At 35.3% G+C, this 20,045-nt stretch overlaps 1 protein-coding gene across 3 annotated transcripts in view; it reads right to left on the bottom strand.

Moving 5' to 3' along the window:
* LOC111049463 (cystathionine beta-synthase) overlaps positions 1 to 20,045 on the bottom strand; it is a 48,092-nt gene continuing 28,047 nt past the window's right edge. For all 3 annotated transcript variants that reach the window (XM_039426607.1, XM_039426606.1, XM_039426608.1), the window contains exons 6-9: positions 13,529 to 13,808; positions 11,109 to 11,201; positions 6,003 to 6,166; positions 1 to 102 (exon numbers count right to left, since the gene is read on the bottom strand). In XM_039426607.1, the coding sequence (XP_039282541.1) occupies positions 6,009 to 6,166; positions 11,109 to 11,201; positions 13,529 to 13,808 (531 nt within the window). In that variant the 3' untranslated portion in view covers positions 1 to 102; positions 6,003 to 6,008. The remainder of the gene's footprint in view (positions 103 to 6,002; positions 6,167 to 11,108; positions 11,202 to 13,528; positions 13,809 to 20,045) is intronic.

Raw genomic sequence — 20,045 nt, 5'->3', positions numbered from 1 at the left:
TTAAAGATAAAAGTACCAAAAATTTATTGTAAAAAGTAATTTAATAACATCCACAGTATTTTACAAAAAATAATCTTCAATTTTTTCATTCAGCAACCAGATCTGAAAATGAAAACAAAAATAGGACATGAGTTATTTGTATTCTAGAACTAGATAGCACTGTGTAATTGTTGATATTTAACATAAATTAAAAAATATAATATAAAAAAATAAGCATAATTGAGATTGGATGAATGACAGAATGAGTAATAGAAATATTTAGATCATTTGTGCTACAATAAATGATTTGTCCATGTTTATTGAGAATTTACATTCAAAGAACAAGACAACCTTATAGCTAATCACAAACTTTTATAATAAGTACAATACTGATACAGATTAACAGGAAATACAGCGCGTTCATTAAGTCGCGCAAATCCAAAAAGACCTTTCCGTAAATTGTGGATTGTGGGTTTTTCAAAATGCCTTGTGTGGCTACCGAAATATAGCATCACTATCCTTACCATATTAAAGACTCTAGAATCATATACAGAGACTATAGACTTTATTTATAGTCACTGTATATAATTAATATCGGGGCACTGAGCTTCGCTCGTTATTTTTATTTATTGATGAACATAACACAATTCTCTAAAATGATCGTGTTTATATTTTACAGCTGGCTATACGTCAGCTTATGAATTTCGGGGATGCGATATTTTGATTTTCCACAGAATCACTCGCTCACTTTTTACTATCCACAGACGACGAAAGTCTCAGCTGTTTCAGCCAAGGATGAATTATCCTTTTAATGTCACTCAGCGAGTTTTCCCAAGGATGAGACCTAGTGCATTCGAATTTTTATATCATAAACCTACTATGTTCCAAATTTCGTGAAAATCGTTAGAGCCGTTTTCGAGATCCGTTGAACATAAATAACCAGATATAAAAATATAAACAGATATACAGAAACTGCTTACTTAATATAATAGAATAGAAAACATAATGTTTAAAACATGGTCTTCAGGAGGTCGTTTTGAATACGATAATGTAAGCATGTGGTTTTTTAGCTAAGAGCACCGAGTGTTCCTTCTTGAACAGTTTTTCACCAATATTCAACGCCTCCAGAGTTTTTCCTGTTGGGTTATCTTGTTCCGTGAAAGTTCTAACTTGCTACTGGAGCACCAAATAATAACATGTTACCTGAAACTGATAAAATCATGTTGAAAACTCTCAATGACAGAGAAATGTCGGCTACACAATTGTAAGCTGTTATTGAGAGTTTTGAAAATGATTTTACTTTCCTTGCTTTCCGAAAAAATTAAGGTACCACAATAATTTCTAAATCTCTATACGTTTCAAGGCCCCCTGAGTCCATGGTTATTGTTCTATATATATATATATATATATATATATATATATATATATATATATATTGTGGAGTGGTATTTGATGGCTTCACACATGTAGGGTGAATCTTGTACTGAGTCAATGGTGTAGATGCTATAAATTTTGCAATGCGTGTGTGGACGCTGAGTGAACACCAGACTGATTGATTCACTACAAGATTCATACAATTGTCGGAATCGCGGGAGGCCTAAACGCTCGCTCACCCTTGATTCTTCTAATGACAGATTGTATAATGATGAAATTTTTATAAGTAGTGTAGCGGACGCTAAACACTGAATACGGATACCTTAAAATTATTACCTGTGAAGAATGAGCATACAAAATCATACAGGTCGAGCAAAAATCCCGATGTAGCTAATTTACGGGACTGCGTCTCTAATAAGTTCTGAAGGATTAAAAAATACGGTATTTGGACCAAATATCGTTCAGAATATATTTCGAGAACAGAGTCTTGTCGGATTTTAAGCTCTATTGTAGGAATTTATATGATCTATGGCTGCCACTGCTGTACAATTGATGCGTTCGCTCCAAAGTCGAGGTAGGTAACAGATAAAAGCTGATATATGAGCAGGTAAGGACAAAGAATAAATATCTCGATCTGACCCCACTCGCTACATCCACTTAGACCTGTTCCAATATCCAGCTCAATTCAATTATTCCAATGATCGTATTCGATCGGTTCTTGATGATATAGAACGTATCAGACACAATAATTGACAGGCTTAAGAAATAATCGAACTCAGAAAGCGAATTAACAAAACTGAAATATATTACAATAAAATATGTAATCATACAGTGCAGGTTCAGAATTTGATTTACAGGTTGATAATAATTTGGCATTAACAGAATAGTTAAAAATTTTCTTGTGCTTGCATGATACCATGCGTGATTCAACAGAATTTTACGATTGATAAAATTTAACAGTTTGAAAAAAATAGTGAAAAAATGAATTATAGAAAATATTTTTTTAAAATGCTCGGGGTCGTGGTTCAGGCAGCGGAGGATAGTTAATCAACTACAAATTCTTATAAATTAAATATGAGTAAATTCTAGACTCTTAAATGCTAAAGCGCTTGTCGGCGTGGCCAATAATTTAACGAAGAAAAAATTTATGTTTCTGCACTGAAATATTTTTCGAAGCATAGATTGGGGCCCCTTTTAAAACTTATAACTCACGTGAATTTCCTTGGCGGTCGTGGTTTTCTTCTTTAGATCAAAAATCGTTTGATCGGCGACAATCCAGGCTTCGGTTTCAGCACGTGGGGAATTTTAATTTAAATATCTCCTTCACCGAATTAATTAAGGGATAATTTACTTTAAGCTTTTAAATTTATCGATTGGTGAAAACAGAAATTTACAAATAACAAATAAATTGGCCTAAAAATATCGGCTCACAAATAGAACATTTAAAATCGAACAAGAAATTTTCACAAATAGGTCTTTGGTAACTATAAAAAGAGATCTACACGGTGAGGATTTCAAAAGGGAAGTGCTGTCTTTTCTCTAAGCTTTTAGGCTAGACCTTGCTTCTCAGAATCTCGATGTAATAATTTGCATAAAAATTTGCCATTGGTAGAATGCTTGTGACGTAAACATGACGTCAGTGGCAAGCAGCAGAATATAATTCTTTTAATTACAATAATGATTCAATTTAGGTAATCCTTAAAACTGCTTAATCTTCTAGACATAGTTTCTCTCATACAATGTACATGTGCTAGTGTAACTGATAAGGCAGGGTTGGTGTCTGATAATAGATTAACATGTGTTGCTTTCAAACGATCACCTTCTTGGTGCTATTTCTATGCACTGTGATTGGCTTAGACCTGCCAAAGAGATTTAATTACCATGTGGTTCAGTTGAATTAAATCGTTAATGAATTAATACTCTTGTACAATTTTTATTATGTTTGAGATTGTTATAAATAATTTCTGCCATTTTATCAATAATATAATTTCATGCTATGACCTATTTAGTTACAATAAGACCTGACATATAATATAATTTCTTAAATAATAAATAATTTCAATGATAACACATACATTTTATTTTTTTTTATTTGAAATTCTTGATCCTTTATGGATAGTTTTGATTTTTAGAGATGATATTATATCTTACGTGAAGCCAGCGTGACATTTGACAATACTTTGAATCAGTCAGCTGCGTTCGAACTGTTTTAAAAACATCTGATCGATAGTAAACAAAGTGTAACCTCAAAATCAGTGAGCGATTCGTAAATAATTTGTGCTTTATTTGCAAAATAATTATAATTTTATTGAGTAATTTTCCTAGAAAAATATTCAGTACAGAACGGTACTCTTATCAAATATACAGTTACTGATAAGTAAGCTTTATCGCTCGGTCGCTAACTATTCCTTTAGCAAATTCTTTCATTTTAAAAGGTAATCACAATTTTTCTCTCTTTCATGAGATCTATTTGAAAGATTCATCACAATATATATATATATATATATATATATATATATATATATATATATATATATATGTGTGTGTGTGTGTGGTGTGTGTGTGTGTGTGTGGTGTGTGTGTGTGTGTGTGTGTGTGTGTATAAGTGTATGTGCGTCTGTGTACACGATATCTCATCTTCCAATTAACGGAATGACTTGAAATTTGGAACTTAAGGTCCTTACACTATAAAGATCCGACACGAACAATTTCGATCAAATGCAATTCCAGATGGCGGCTGAAATGGCAAAAATGTTGTCAAAAGCAGGGGTTTTCGCGATTTTCTCGAAAACGGCTCCAACGATTTTGAACAAATTCATACCTTAAAAAGTCATTGATAAGCTCTGTCAACTGCCACAAGTCCTATATCTGTAAAACTTTCAGGATCTCCGCCCCATCCATGCAAAGTTTGATTTTAGATTCCCAATTATCAGGCTTCAGATACAATTTTAAAAACAGAAAATTTCAAGTGGAAAAGATTGAGCATGAAAATTTCTACAATTATCCAGTAACATTTTCACTTAAAATTGAAAATAAGCTCGAAATTCGAGAAAATAAGATTATTCAATTGCAAACTGTTGGCAACTGTTGATTTTATTGAATCATTCACTATGAAGAGATAGCAGACTTCGTGTGTCTGTAGCGCTATTGTCCTGTCACCAGCTGGCTCAGATCTTAGAATTAGTAGACTTGGGATGCACGTGAACAGTTGCGTCAGGAGATCAATTTTCATAACAACAAGGAAAGTTGTGTGAGTGCACCACACCAGTTTTTTTGTCATACTTACTCAATTGCAGCTGTTTTCCATGCATAAAATCAATCCGGTAAACAGCTTTTTGCAGAACAAGAAAACATGTGATTTTCATTACAGCATACTATACTGTAAAGAGATCATATATATTATGTTCTCTTTACAGTCGAGTATGTTAGGACTCTACTGAGTCCTATTATCATCTGAGTAATTAATATACTAACTCAAATAATTAAAGAACTCATTCAAGGAGTTTCAAGTTATAAGAACTCATCTGAAATCTTCTAATTTAGACCTTTATTATTTTATTTGAGCTCAAACGGTCTGTCTGTTATGAACTAGGCGCTACGGGCTAGGTCATGTTTATAGAATGCAGTAGCTCGAGCAGCAGCAGGTAATGGTTTCTGTTTCTCAGCAATATTATTCTTTCTCAGATAAGTATGACAAAAATTATTGTACGTAACTTGTACGGTAACGTATTTACCGCATTTGTATGATAATTCTGCCCTCAACTATGCGGTAAATTATCGTTACCGGACTTGTTACGTAAAGTACTACTAGTAGTTCTGTGAACAGTAGACCTCGCGCTCAGTGAGTTACATTGACCTGTTGTTATGTTTTCTCAAAAATTAATAAATAATTTATCAATATAAAATATCTAGAAAAAATCCTAAAAAAACATAGAGCTTTCTGTCCTATATCGTACCGTGACATGTCGTCCCGGAATGTGAGTGTGAGCGCTGTTATGAGGTCTGGCTGCAACTGTCTACAACGTTGATGGAGAGATACAATTTTCAAGATGTTCCATGTTTTTGAACGGGTAGTATTATAGTCCACTAGACAGCTGATTTATAATGAATAATTCTATAGTCTGATTTTTACGGTAATATTGGCGTATGAAGGAGGCTCCATTTTCCTTTTATATTATCCTTGAAATGCAAAATTTCCAAAAACCTTGTTTATACGTCGACGCGCAATTTAAAAAGGAACATACCTGTCAAATTTCATGAAAATCTATTACCGCGTTTCGCCGTAAATGCGCAACATAAAAACATTTAAACATTAAGAGAAATGCCAAACCGTCGACTTGAATCTTAGACCTCACTTCGCTCGGTCAATTATGAGTTTCAGGTAACACGGTATTATTTGGTAAGTGTGAAAACTGTTCCATACGAAACCATGTTATTTCGATTATCACGACGACGGGCTAGAATGTCGGCAGACAATCGGTAAGTGTAAAGACGGCTCAGCCATCGGACGATATTCCAAATATCGTACGACAATCAGTAATTGTGAAAACAGCCAATGTACGAGATAAAGCTGTTGGCGTGAGTTAACCAATTACGACGATATTCCGAGTATCGTACGACAATCAGTGAGTGTGAAAAAGGCTACTTACCAGTGATTAAGCTAGCAGCTTGCGCTCCTTCATCCAGTCGTCAGATACGAATTTGGTCATGTAGTTGCGAACGTTGTCGGCCAGAACGACAACACAGCGTTGGTCCGCTCTAAGGCCTTTCGCTGCCTGCAAGGCTGCCCACATTATGCCTCCACTGCTGCCACCTTCACAAACAAATACAATTACAGGACTACCACCAATATGCCACCTAAACAAACTAATAAGCCAATTACAGCACTTACAGTCCGGGTCCGGTAGCTTTGCCTATAGGCGGAGGCCCACTAGACTACTACAATACTACCCCTTCAAACCCGTTTTCCCTATGTCCCATGTAATTCGTTCTATATACCCTGTTTACACTGTATTTATGAATCTCTATATCTATGAATAAGAGAGTACCATAGTTATATAGTATAAGATACTCGAGAGAATTTTTTATTTTGTTGTGGATTTTGTTTTGATTCTTCATTTCATTATTTTCTATTCTGTTTATATATTTGCTTCTGTACTAAATCAGGTTAAGCGTATTATAATTTCACAAATAAAATTATTCAACATTAAATCAATCAAAAGCTAATTTTTCATACATAAAATAATTTTTAGCCCTTTCAACATAAGAAAACACTACTTGTATTGTTGACAGTGTATTACAGTAGCCTCTAATCAAACATCTCATCGGGTCGCCGCCAACCTGTCTCCACGACAACTAAGCTCCTCGCAATTTTGATCACAGGCGTCAGCCAATCCTCTGGCAAAATATACCATTGCCGTCAACTAGTCTCCCCGACAACTAACCTCCTACTGGAACGAAGGAGCTTGGTTGTCGGCGACAACCAAGCTCCTCACACGCTCACGAACCAAACTCCCCGCCAGCTGATCCCCTGCTGGATATGAGGGGTCTGGTTGTCGTGATCGTACCCGACAACCAAGCTCCCCGACAGCCGATCCCCCATTGGACATTGAAACCAGCTTGAAGCGGATGAGAAAGTAGTACCTACAATCACAGACCTATCACACATTCTATGAATTCGATTATTAGAAGTAAAGCGTGTTAATGTTGCCACTTCTATCACTGCAAACATTAAATGAAATCAAATCAAATTTATTTATTGCCAAAAAGAAAACAAACGATAATTTACTCATACACATACGTACACGAGCAAAAATAAAAATGAAATGTTCATAATATAATATTACACATACATGCATATACATGAGAGCAGAAAAAACCAATTATAAAATTTCTAGGCATCACCAGCAAAAAAGAAAAATCTTTGCCCGCTGGTGAGAGTTGCTTAAAAAAATCCTTAAAATAAATAGAAATTGAAACGAAAAGCTTTATAACAAAAGTAGACACAAAATATACTTTAAATCAATATACTCCAAAAATGTGGTCCAAAGTAGAATAATTCACTCCTATATTGATCATTTATAAAAGGTCAGAATTCAGAGAAATACCAAACTGAAAACTGAAACAGAAAAAAAATCACAATGCTAGGTTCAAAGTGGAGAAATATTCACCTTTATTCCATTCCTTTATGCTCTTCTTTGATATTTTATCATTTAAATCAAAATATATTACATTTATTAATTTCCTGATTGTCTTCTAATGAAAGTTAACTTTGTAGGATAAATTTGGAATTTTTCTATTATATTTGGTCTGAAGTTGTAGACATGTTTATTTAATTTAGGAAATTTGTTTTTATTTTTTAATAAGTATTTAAGTAAAGTTTTAACGTAGAGTTGTCTAACTGTAAATACATCAAATTCCTGGAAAATTAAATGAGTGGGGTATAATCTCGGTTTATTCAAAATGGTTATAATAATATTTTTTTCCCCCGGTTGTCCAGGGGAAGTTGGTGAAAACGTTATAAATTTTGTTTTATTCACATTATTATTCACATTAGACCTCTCAACAGAGTCTAACATAGACCTATAGACAGCTGTTGTTTTAGGAGTAAGTTTGAGTTTCTTTTCACGTTCTAAAATTTTCAATTAGTAATACAGTATTTTTCAGTTATTAGTGATGATTTAGTGAAGTATTCTTATTAAATTTGGTTTTCAACTTTCCTAAATTCTAAATTCCTAGTTTATAAATATTTTGGACTCAAAATTGGACAAAAATCGTGAAATGTAAACATAACCTATTTTTGGACAATTTCTATCTAAATTTGGGAAAGGAACAGTTTTGGGCTTTAAGCCTGTTGTTCCTTTCCCAATCATTCATAGTTGAGAAGGATATTGTATGTTTCAATGTATAAATAAATAAATAAATAAATTTTTTCTCTTTCCGAATCCAACTGACTTGGAAAATCTTCGCTCGCTCGCCTGCAAATCCCATTGAAACGGATCTCTCTAGTACATCGTATCACTCAACAGGGTATTTTGAATTTGAACTTGCTTCACTCGCTTGTGGTTTTGAAATGTAGCTGTTGGATAAGAACATAAAAATATGGGTACTTGAGTATTAAACGGAGGCCACTATTACGAAACGCGCCGCGGCACTTATAGAAGGTTAAATTGTTATAGATGTTGTAGTAGAACTATTCTAGTATTGTTGTGAGTCGAGCGTTATCAGATGGGTCATGTGTCTACTCGCAAAATCGAAATATTTCTGTAGGTTAGGTGGCCTCCGTTTAATACTCAAGTACCAAAATATGAACCAAACCCTAAGCTGAACCTCTTTATGAAGTAGTTTGAACTATGGTTCTTGAAAAATGTTATATAACTCATCAAAAAGCAATGAATGACTGGGAAAAACCAGGCTTTATTTGAGGAAATCCATTGAGTAAGTGCATGAAATATATGTCAGTTTACTCGCGAGAGCTCCGGCACTCAAACGTGAGCGTGCGAAGAGCTTGGTTGTCGGGTTCGGTGATGACAACCAAGCTCCTTGCAAGCTGGCGTCAACTAGTCTCCCCGACAGCCAATCCCCTACTGGTTGTCGGGGACGTAGACGACAACCAAGCTCCTCTCTCAGGAGCTCAGTTGACGCCATCAACCAATCCCCTCGAAAGTGGTTTTAAAAGGAACTCGGCTGACGGGGAGCTTGGTTGGCGCGTTCTCACCTCATCAATGACAAAACTAAAATTACGAGACTGTTCAAGCCAGTTTCTTTGTATAGTAGTTTTAGTTTTCCTTTATCCGCTGCATAGTGCTGAGGAAGAGATTTTGTCCTGTTATCGTTTTCATTTTCACGACTTGAACCATCCCCTCCGCTCTAGGTGTGGACAGCCCGGAGCTGAGCTCAGTTGCAAAACAGATCTCATTGTCGACAGATCATTGTTTCTCGTGTGGATAGTTGATCCATAATTAGCAACTCCTATTTGTTTCATTTGTTGATTTTTGAATATGTCATCTTGGGAAATTCGTCCCATTATTATTGTAAATATAATATATTCGTTTCGTGTAATTGATTCATAACTTGTGCTTGTGAAAATATATTGAGAGTGAAAGCCAACGCCCTAAATCGTTTAAAATACTTTGAGTGAAATATATATCCGTCAGTACAAGTGTTTGAGGACTAAGGACCACAAGAGCGGGTCACACACCATCGCAGAATGATATCGATTTGTTTTCACCCATCTGTCTCCTTCATATCAAATTCAAATTCAAATTTATTGATTCTCAAAAAAATATACAACACTTTCAAGACAAAAAAATATATATAACAATCTACACCTGCAAAGAAACCCTGTGCGCAGGTGTGAGTTGCAATATAAATGTTTTTCAAAAATATTTAACAAAAATGATCCAAAACAAATTTCTTAAAAAAAAATACAGAATAAAAACTAGTACTTAATAATAAAGAGGATACTAAAAATAAAGGAACGGAAGGAGAAAAGACGGAAAAGGCCAAGAAGAAAGAAGAAGACGAAGAAGAAGGAGAATGAAGAAGAAGAGAACGGTAAGAGGTAGGTAAGTCAACTGCAACCATGGAGTAGACGAAAATTAGTTTATTTAAAGCAATTTTTCCTCGATTTTATTTGTTATTATCCATTTATCTATGTCTGATCTAAGCCTTTGGTTTATGTTTGTTTTTTCAAGAATATTTAAGGGAATGTGGTTTATTAATTTATTGGAAATATAATAAAACTGTCTCCTACACACATTCAAGTCCATTCTGACAAATTGGAAAATGTCTCGCGCGGGGCGCAAGCCCAAAAGAGATTCTCGAGGTTCAAATAAATTTTTATTTTTTATAATAATATATAGTACCAAATTTTTTATGAAAAGTTGTCGAACTGTTAAAACCTTGAACTCTCTGAATAAATCTTTTGTTGGAAAAAGTCTGGGTTTGCCTAGAATAGTTTTTAAAAGATGTTTTTGAATAATGAAAAGTTTTGTGAAATGCGCATTCAAAGCTCCCCCCCAAGCCCGTATGCCATATTGAAAAGCGGATTGAGCATACGAATAATAGATTAGTTTAGCTATTTTTATATTGCTCAGTTGTCTAATTTGGTGAAATTTGTAGATAAGGAATTTTAGTTTGGAACACATGTTATTAATTTGATTATCCCACCTTAAGTGTGGATCCAACAAGATACCCAGGTACTTAACTTTTTTTTCTTTTTGAATTTTCTGACAAGAGCAGCAGCTAAGAAGTCTATGGTCGTTACAGTTTAATATTCCTTATAACAGTTCCATATTACAGTTCCATATTCCTTATTCCAATTTACCACCTGAAACCCTGTTTGTAACAAATCGGTATATCATTACGTCATAGTTTGGATTGGGGTAAGTGATTTTTCCTATTTGTTTTCCTGGATCTAAATACAGGTGTGAATTGGATATATGAATGTGTTTATTCGTATCATACAGTCCAACCCAAAAAAAAAAAAACAGTGGCAAAAGGCCTATGGATTCGTAGAAATTTGTAACAGACAAATTTTAACCTGATAAAGAACGCAATTATTGAATTAAAGGTAGATAAACAAAACATCAGTGTAAGTTACATGGGGAACAGAGATGGATGAATCTACAGTTAGGAGGACTCGAAAAAATATTTGATTGAAAATTAATATCATTATTCATACCGTATAATTTGTCATCTATGTTAATTCACTGGTGGAAATCATTATATTATTTTGAAACCAAAATACTCACCACACAGAAGTCCTTCTTCTCTGATCAGCCTCCTGGCCATCGGTAAGGCATCCACATCCTTTGTCTTGACCCATTTATCAATTACACTGCGATCTGTAATCAACAAATTTCAACAATAAAAATTGAGGATTGTCTCTTGGAAAGATTTACTCAATTTTATCTGAGAATTGCACTAGCCTCTATATTAATTGCACTGCGATCTGTAGTCAACAAATTCCAACAATAAAAATTGAGGATTGTCTCTTGGAAAGATTTACTCAATTTTATCTGAAAATTGCACTAGCCTCTATATTAATTGCACTGCGATCTGTAGTCAACAGATTCTAATAATAAAAATTGAGGATTGACTCTTGGAAAGAATTACTCAATTTTATCTGAAAATTGCACTAGCCTCTATATCCTCAATTGCACTGCGATCTGTAGTCAACAAATTTCAACAATAAAAATTGAGTATTGTCTCTTGAAAAAACTTGAAAATTTCAAATTGCACGAGTCTCTATCCGGTTATGTAATGGTAGATTACCAGGTTAGTAGTATCAATACCAGAGGTGAATTAAAATATTGTTATTTTTTCTTTTTCATAGCAGTTTGATCTTAATGAACGAGCGCAGCAAGTTCCTACTTTTGACTTGAGGCTTGAGTGTTTGTGGGTTTGTATATTCGACGATGATGTTTTAATGCTTTCATCGATCAACTTCAAGTATGAATATGAGATTCTACAGATATTACCACCTCAGTAGCTTTCAAGAGTTTCAAGCTGGATTTCCACTTATCAGTATAAGGGTCTCTTCACACTTAGCTAGGCTACGCAACGCTAAGAATGTGAACGGGACATATTCATAGCTCGGGATAAACATTGGGAGATAGGACCTAAAGCAAACCCAGGTTCTATCCAACGGATATGGTTTTTAGTGATTTTGAGGTCATGACTATACGTCAATTATACATAAAAACCGTAATTGAGTACTTAATAAAATATAGATCCGATTTTCCTCTCACATTAAACTCTACACTTAATTATTATAATCTAAGGGCCACTGCTAACAAATATGTAACCTATAACACTAAAATTGAGAGTATATGGAGGCAGTTAATTTACATTGGTACTAAAATAATAAACGTCATTCCAAATCACTTTCTCATAAGTTCAATAAGTTCAGCGGAAAAATTGAACTGGATATAAATATGGACATACAGTAATTTCTTTTTCCATTTAGATGTATGACTCGAGATTTCAGCTCCAGCATTGTTTTTTCATTTTTCAGTGGACTCGCTTACCTTTATTTTGCGTACCTATTTCTCTGTTTTCTTCATTCCCTCCATTTCTCCATTTCTCCCTTCCCTTTTTTCCTCATCACTTCTCTTTTCTCTTCTTTGCCTGCCTATTACATGGGAAACCATAGTTGGCTAGGTATCTTCTTCTCTTTTTTTTCTCTTCTCCAACACACATGGTTTTTTATATTTGTAACATTTTATTGTATTTTATTTGTTTTGTAATTCTTTGTTATTTTGTTTTGTGTGTTTTTAATAAATTGAAATAAAAGCTCAGTTTTCTCTCTCAGTTATTTCAGCGTAGCGTAGCTAAGTGTGACACCCTTAGAGTATGATCACATTGGATGCGCAAAAGTACAAGTGCACGCTTGGTTATGCATGACCACGCGCGCAGATGAGAAAAAATCTGGGAAGAGCAATAGGACACACATTGAACGCTTGCTAGGAACAACTTGCTGGTTGCGTTCAGTGTGAGCAGCTACAGATAACTCACAACGTGTTTCTATGGCTCTTTTCACATCTAGTTTCTCAGCTCATGCATGATCTGACGTGCACTTGCACATATGCAATTCAATGTGATCATGATCAACCAACCCTCGAGTTGGATTCACATACAACAGTGACAGTGAACAGTGAAAATATATAACTCCCATACGTTCAAATGGTCAAATGCTCGGCCGGGCAGAGTGTGAATAGTTCAATTAGAACGCTTGAAATTTATATTTTCATTCACAGTTCACTTTCACTGTTGAGTGAGATTCCAGCTTAAAGCTAATTGTTAAAAGTTCTGATAGGATTCATACTCGTTTGGCCAGACAGAGTAGTAAATGTACAATTAGAACTTTTACAAAATTATATTTTCACTGTCACTATTGTGTGCCAAAATGGACCCACGTCATTTAACTGACACTGTTAATATGTAGTAATCCAACATTAAAAGAAAGAATTACATTAATTGACTGACCGATAACAGTGGGCAGAAAGTCATAGTCGACACCCTCGACCACGTAAAAGGTGACATCGCTGTCATTGAGCGCTTCGGGCTGTGTCAAGATGGAACCACACGACTCCACTGACACTGATATGTGACGATTAGCTAAAAATTAAGGGAATTGGCTTCATGAAAAATGATTACATAATTGACTAACCAATAACAGTGGGCAGAAAGTCATAGCCGACACCCTCGACCTCGTAAAAGGTGACATCGCTTTCGTTGAGCGCTTCGGGCTGTGCCAAGATGGAACCACACGGGTCGGCGCCCACGACAACAGTGGCCGGACTGTGGTCCTTGAAGTAACGACCGATTCCGCTAATCGTTCCTCCGGTACCTGTTCCGGCCACCACCATGTCCACGCGGCCGTCCAATTGGTCCAGAATTTCCGCACCCGTTCCGTCGTAGTGCGCTAGCGGGTTGCCTGCGTTCCTGTACTGTCAACAACATTCAACATTGAAATAAATGAAATTAAAATGGAACATTCATCAATAATAAATAATTCAACAAATGGATTTTGTCAAAACAACATTCATCACATAAATAAATAGTCAAAATTCTTTATTACATATTCTTCAAGAATATCAATTGTTGTCAAGAATAAAAATATATATATATATATATTTTTTTTAAAAGTTAACACACACATATATATATAATTATATATATTTGAATTGTTTGTATTCACAATTATATTTTTTCACTGCCAGTCTGTGTCTCCTGTTTCAAGAAATTATCATAAAATTTTAGAAAAACCTCAATCTACGTTCCTGTACTGCACACAAAATTGGGCGTTATTTAAAACACAGTGGAATATTATCTAGTATCCTTTTATTTTATGATAACTCTAGTTTCAACTCTATTCCACTTTCAAGTGACACTAAACACAGTACACAAGACATACTAACAGAACACAGTTGAACACTGACACAGTAGTCCTAATAATAAGCGAGCAATTTCCGTATATTTGTATTTTTATATCTGGTTATTTATGTTCAACGGATCTCGAAAACGGCTCTAACGATTTTCACGAAATTTGGAACATAGTAGGTTTATGATATAAAAATTCGATTGCATTAGGTCTCATCCTTGGGGAAACTCGCTGAAGGACATTAAAAGGATAATTCATCCTTGGCTGAAACAGCTGTGGATAGTAAGAAAGTGATTGAGCAAATGAGTATGTGAAAAATCAAAATATCGCATCCCCGAAATTCATAAGATGACGTATAGCCAGCTGTGAAATATAAACACGATAATTTTTAACGAACGAAGCTCGGTGCCCCGATATTGTTATCATAAAAAGGGTACTTTATATTATATTCCATTGTGGTTCTATACTTTCAGTAGTCCTAAAAATAAGAGTGGGCATTATTTTTATAAACCGATTGAAAAGATGCTCACAAAAGGTATGTCTGTATTTTATTTATTGAAAAAAAAACTACAGATTATACTTTATCCATATAGAGTCCATGATACAACAGATTTAATATTTACCAAAAACTGTAGTAAGAGCAGTATAATGCAATTATATTGTCAATTCTGAGAAGAAAACAACCTTTTGGAGTATGAATTAGTTGGACATCTTCATCTGTATCGATTTTGTGAATTTTGGAAGTGTAGGTTTGAATTATCAGAAGAAAACTACCTGATCGACATCTTCTTAATTGGACATCTTCTTCTTTATCGATTGTGCAATTTTTGGGAATGTGAGTTTCAATTATGAGAAGAAAGCTACCTAATAATTATAATAATATCGAGTGACCAGGTCGCTCAGGTCTGGTGTCAAAGTTTTCAGGTAAATTTCAGGGCCTCTCACATGACCTAACGACTGTTGTTGGGCAGCTGAGACAGACAGCTTAACGTGTCCATTCAAAATAAGTTACGGGAGTGGACCGAGAAAAATATCTTGCCCGGGCCGGCATTTGAACATGGGACTCTGAATTATGAAGCCAGCATCTATCCTTTCTACTACGGCCACTCCTGTTCGACGAAAGCTACTTGAAGGAGTATTATAGAGTTGGACAACAACTATCAACTAAATCTATATAGATTGTGTAAGTTTTGCGAGTTTAAATTTCAATTATGAGGAAAATAGAAAAACATGATCGAGAATGGTGGAGTAGGACGTCTTCTTCGGTATCGATCGTGTAAGTTTTGGTAGTGTGAGTTTCATTTAACATAATAAAAGATCGAGTAGAATAAAACTAGTAGTTGACCGAACGAAGTGAGGTCTATAGGTGCGTACAGACTTTCGCTCTGCTCCGCAACCGAACGTCACTCCGGCAGAGCGATTGATGATCGACCGGGGAGCAACAGTGGTTCGACCGGGGAACGCGAGAAAATCTAACATCTTCCATAACGTTCATGATAGGTGCGTGGGCGGTGCGACTGTGGTTCGATGGTGGTACGAGGGCGGTACGAGGGAGGAGCGTGCTCGGTGCTGGTTGGAAGCGCGAATATGTGTACGCAGCTTAAGATTCAAGTCGACGGTTTGGCATTTCTCTTAATGTTCAAATGTTTATATGTTTATATATTGCGCATTTACGGCGAAACGCGGTAATAGATTTTCATGAAATTTGACATGTATGTTCCTTTTTTAATTGCGCGTCGACGTATATACAAGGTTTTTAAAAATTTTGTATTTCAAGGATAATATAAAAGGAAAAAGGAGCCTCCTTCATACGCCAATATTAGGGTAAAAATCAGACTATAGGATTATTCATCATTAATCAGCTAACAAGTGATTACACAGATGTGTGGAGGACCAGTCTATTGCTGTATTTCTATAAGGTCTACAGTTTCAATCAGGTACTTGTAGATGAGAATACTGCGTGAGATCTACTGTTCACAGAACTACTAGTATAAAAGGGAAAAGAAGCCTCCTTCATACGCCAATATTAGAGTGAAAATCAGACTGTCAGATTTCGCACTATGCATTGTGTTCTTGTCCCAACTTGTCACGTTAGTGCGCAAGTCACTTTGTCATCGGTCCACTTTCACTGTGTTTTCTGCAGTTCACGGATTACATCAGTTTTTTGTCATGCTACATTTGTACATTAATTTTATTGTACATTTTGGTATTATTTAATATTATTTTGGAGTATTTCCTACCGTGTCTAGACGTTTTTTACGCATATCTTTTTCATCGACGTGGCTATGCGTGGCTTCTTGCAGCGCGGTTCGTGCATGCACTTTCCTTTTCTTCCTACACACAGCAATGGCGTAACAGTTCACATCAGCTTTTTTCCGTTCTTCAATTTTCGTCGCTTTCAATTCAAAATTTTCAATTCTCAAGTTTTAAATTCATGTTTATTCAACGTAGAATGTTTCTTCCAGTGCTTTGATAAAGTTTCAGTATTTTCGGTTCGTTAGTTTGTGAAATATCTTCAATCATCAGTATTTGGTATGTTCCAACACGTTTCATTCGTCACGAGTGCTTCGAATTTTTATCTTCAATTTAAATTTATTCACTTCTCAGTGTGAGAACTCAAATCATTTTCATATTACTGATTATGAAAATCAAGTTTCCAGAACATTCAACATTCAGCAACAAGTTTATGATTGAACTGAACATGCATTTAGCGGTAGGCATTTTGTGGTAGGGCTTGAGGCCCAATTTCGCATTCATCGTTTCATTGAAGTAATTCTGGTCTCGCGGGACATTATTACTGGTGTGTTGCTTGCATTCCAAGATCACACTCTCATCATTTCACGGTGCAGTCAGACGTTCTGCTCTGTATCCGTTTTGTTAGGTTAGTCAACTAGCTACCTAATCATTCATTGCTAGATCGCAGTATTAGCAATTTTCATGTCTACCCCGTAGATGGTGTATCAGTTTCAACCAGTTTTTTTAGTGATCTACGAACATTTGTTACATTTCATTCACCATGCCAAGCATTTGGATGGTTGTCTATTCAGACATTCACTTAGCATCAGTGTTGTGATTTTTGGCCGTAGCCAACTCAATTAACTTTGCACTTCATTCACCGTGCCTAACTTTTGGACGGTTCATTCAATTCAAATTCAGTGAATCTTCAGCTACGTTACTTTCAAGTTTATGTGTTGCATATCTCAACTGTGTCACACCGTCATTGTGTCAGTCTTGCCCGTATTGCACTGACAATAGTTAACCTGACATTACCCACTCATCGCTGTGTCGCCGCCGTTCCTGTGTCGTCACCACTGAGCCATCGCTGTTGGCTATCCTGATTCGTCACCATTCCAGTCCGGAGTCTGTCACTCGGATTGATTCTTGTCCTGCCCGCGGGTCATCCTAGTCGCCGCTCTTCATGGTTCGCCGTCCAGTCCAGCTCCGGTAGCTCGCTCTGATCCGCTCCACTTCGTGGGTCCATCCAGGTCTCCTCCATCGTCCGGTATCATCGAGAGGGTCTCGATGTACTGCCCATCCATTTCAAGATTGGATCTCATGCTCTTCATGCATTTGATAAGTATTCTGTATCAATTTTGAATCATTATCAGCATTTCTCATTACTTGTTCAATTGCCTTGTTTGTTTAATTATTATTTGACCTTTTCAGGGTTTACTTGGAATTATTTATTCTAAAGTCGCGATTCCCATTTGTAGACACAACTTTTTACCAATATTTTTGGAAGTATTGCAAGTATTTTTACTTTACATTTTTCATATTGACTTATTTAAATATCGATCAACTTCCAATTAATTTTTTGTTGACTTATTATTCATATTTGACTTATTATATCAAGCATTAAGATTTAGTCTAGGCCATTGTCAATTACGTTCTTGAATACAGTGTCTGTTTCATTTCACTGTACTACCTATTTTATATTGTCTTTAAAATTATTAATTACATTGAATATATGCTTTTCAATTGACGTTCAACTCATGATTATTTAGTGTATCTAATAAAACCTATCCAGAACTACAAAGGTTTTAATATGTCCTGAAAGCATTCGTTTGTTTGTTACATTTAGTATTTATATTTAATTGTTCTTTATTGTCAAACTACATTTACCTTTTGTATTTTTTGCGATTACTCATTGACCTGATTTTTTTTCTATTTTACTTATTGCCATTTGAAAGTTTATTTTCTCTTTGAATTTATTCATTAACTCATTACGGAGCATTACATATAGTAGTTTTGTACTTGTTCATTAGTCACAAATTGTTTTTTAACTTGAATGACGAACGATCTCAATGCTAAAATTATAACATTCAAGTCCCAGAATTTATTGCTGTAGGCACTTTATTCATAAATGTATGTTTGCTATATATAATATATAAGTTTTTCAGTTTTACATTTTCAGTATTTCAGTACTTGCATCATGGTTTGTAATGTATCAATCAATTTCACTAGGAATTTGGTCTTGTACCTAAATTAAATTTTCCTGTTATCAAGTCAGCATTTATCAACTGACAATCTCAATTTTTCACTATGTATTTTTTATTGTTTTGTACTCATGATTATTGAGTCAATTTATCATATTTCAACTGATTGTCTCAATTTTTTATTATGTCATTTTTATTGTTTTGTACTCCTGACTATTGAGTCAATTATTCGTATCTCGTCAGTCAACTGCCCTGTGTGGCATTTCCTAAATCTAAGACCATATGTCACGTTTCTCAAAGTATACAATAAATCTATTGAACTGTTTTACTTAAACCTTACTTTTATTTGGCGTCTTTCCCAGCTACCAGTTTTATTATAAATTATCATTCATTTTTTGGCATGTTGGATTTGTGCAGTAGTACAATAAATATACAATTCATACATCTTAACATTTTTTATTTACAAAAGCATTTCTTACAGTCCACTATTATTTCATTCAGTGGCACAAATCACACATGTTAAAATGGTCCTCCTTCGGCCAGATCAAGGCCAGTGACCTGGGACAACTCATTATGTAATGACCCCTGGTCAACTCAAACCTTTTTAAATTTGTAAAAAAAAAAAAATCATCCCGATCTTTAACATTGACGCCTTAGTTTAGGGTCCAATTTTTGACATTAACTATTGTATTAGCATTGTGTGTATTAATAGATTCTCATTCATTTTCAAGGTTAACTGGACCCCAGACAAGCACGCTGCGCTCGTGTTGGTACCAGTTTCTCAAGACCTGAATCATTGTAAGCTGCCACACTGCATCCTGTGCACAAGTTGCTCGAGCGCCACCATTATCACTTGCTTGGTGTCACATCACTCAGTTCATTTGGCTCTCCACACAAGCCTTGGTGACACATCTTCTTGCAAACGTTTGCGCTTTAAACGTGGGCACACGCACAACTACAGTTGGCAGCATTTTAGGGTCGCAAGTATTCTAATTTTAAGTTGTAGTAATCTTTGTAATCATGGCTACTGAAGTTCTTCCAACTGATATCTCGGCGCTAATAGCAAAGAGAAAAAATCTGTTTGATCACCTACAGTGGCTCATTGATCAGTTTAATTTTGAAACGCCTAGAAATCAGCTAGAATATCATGAATTAATCACTGTCAAAGAGGAAATTGATACCCTTCGACACGCCTATGTTAATATCAAGGATAGCTTAGACGAAGGGGATCCCAATGGAGACAAAACTATTCATTATGAAATTTCAAAAAATTTTATTAACATTACTTCTAGAATCAAGGCCAATCTGGCAGCCTTTGAAGAGGCCAATAGGGTTCTCGTTGAACCTGCATTAGTGCATGCCCCCAC

This window comes from Nilaparvata lugens, chromosome 4, assembly GCF_014356525.2.
Source record: "Nilaparvata lugens isolate BPH chromosome 4, ASM1435652v1, whole genome shotgun sequence".
Taxonomy (NCBI): domain Eukaryota; kingdom Metazoa; phylum Arthropoda; class Insecta; order Hemiptera; family Delphacidae; genus Nilaparvata; species Nilaparvata lugens.
The sequence above is the reverse complement of the archived record's forward strand: the minus strand, read 5'-3'. Positions and strand labels throughout refer to the sequence as shown.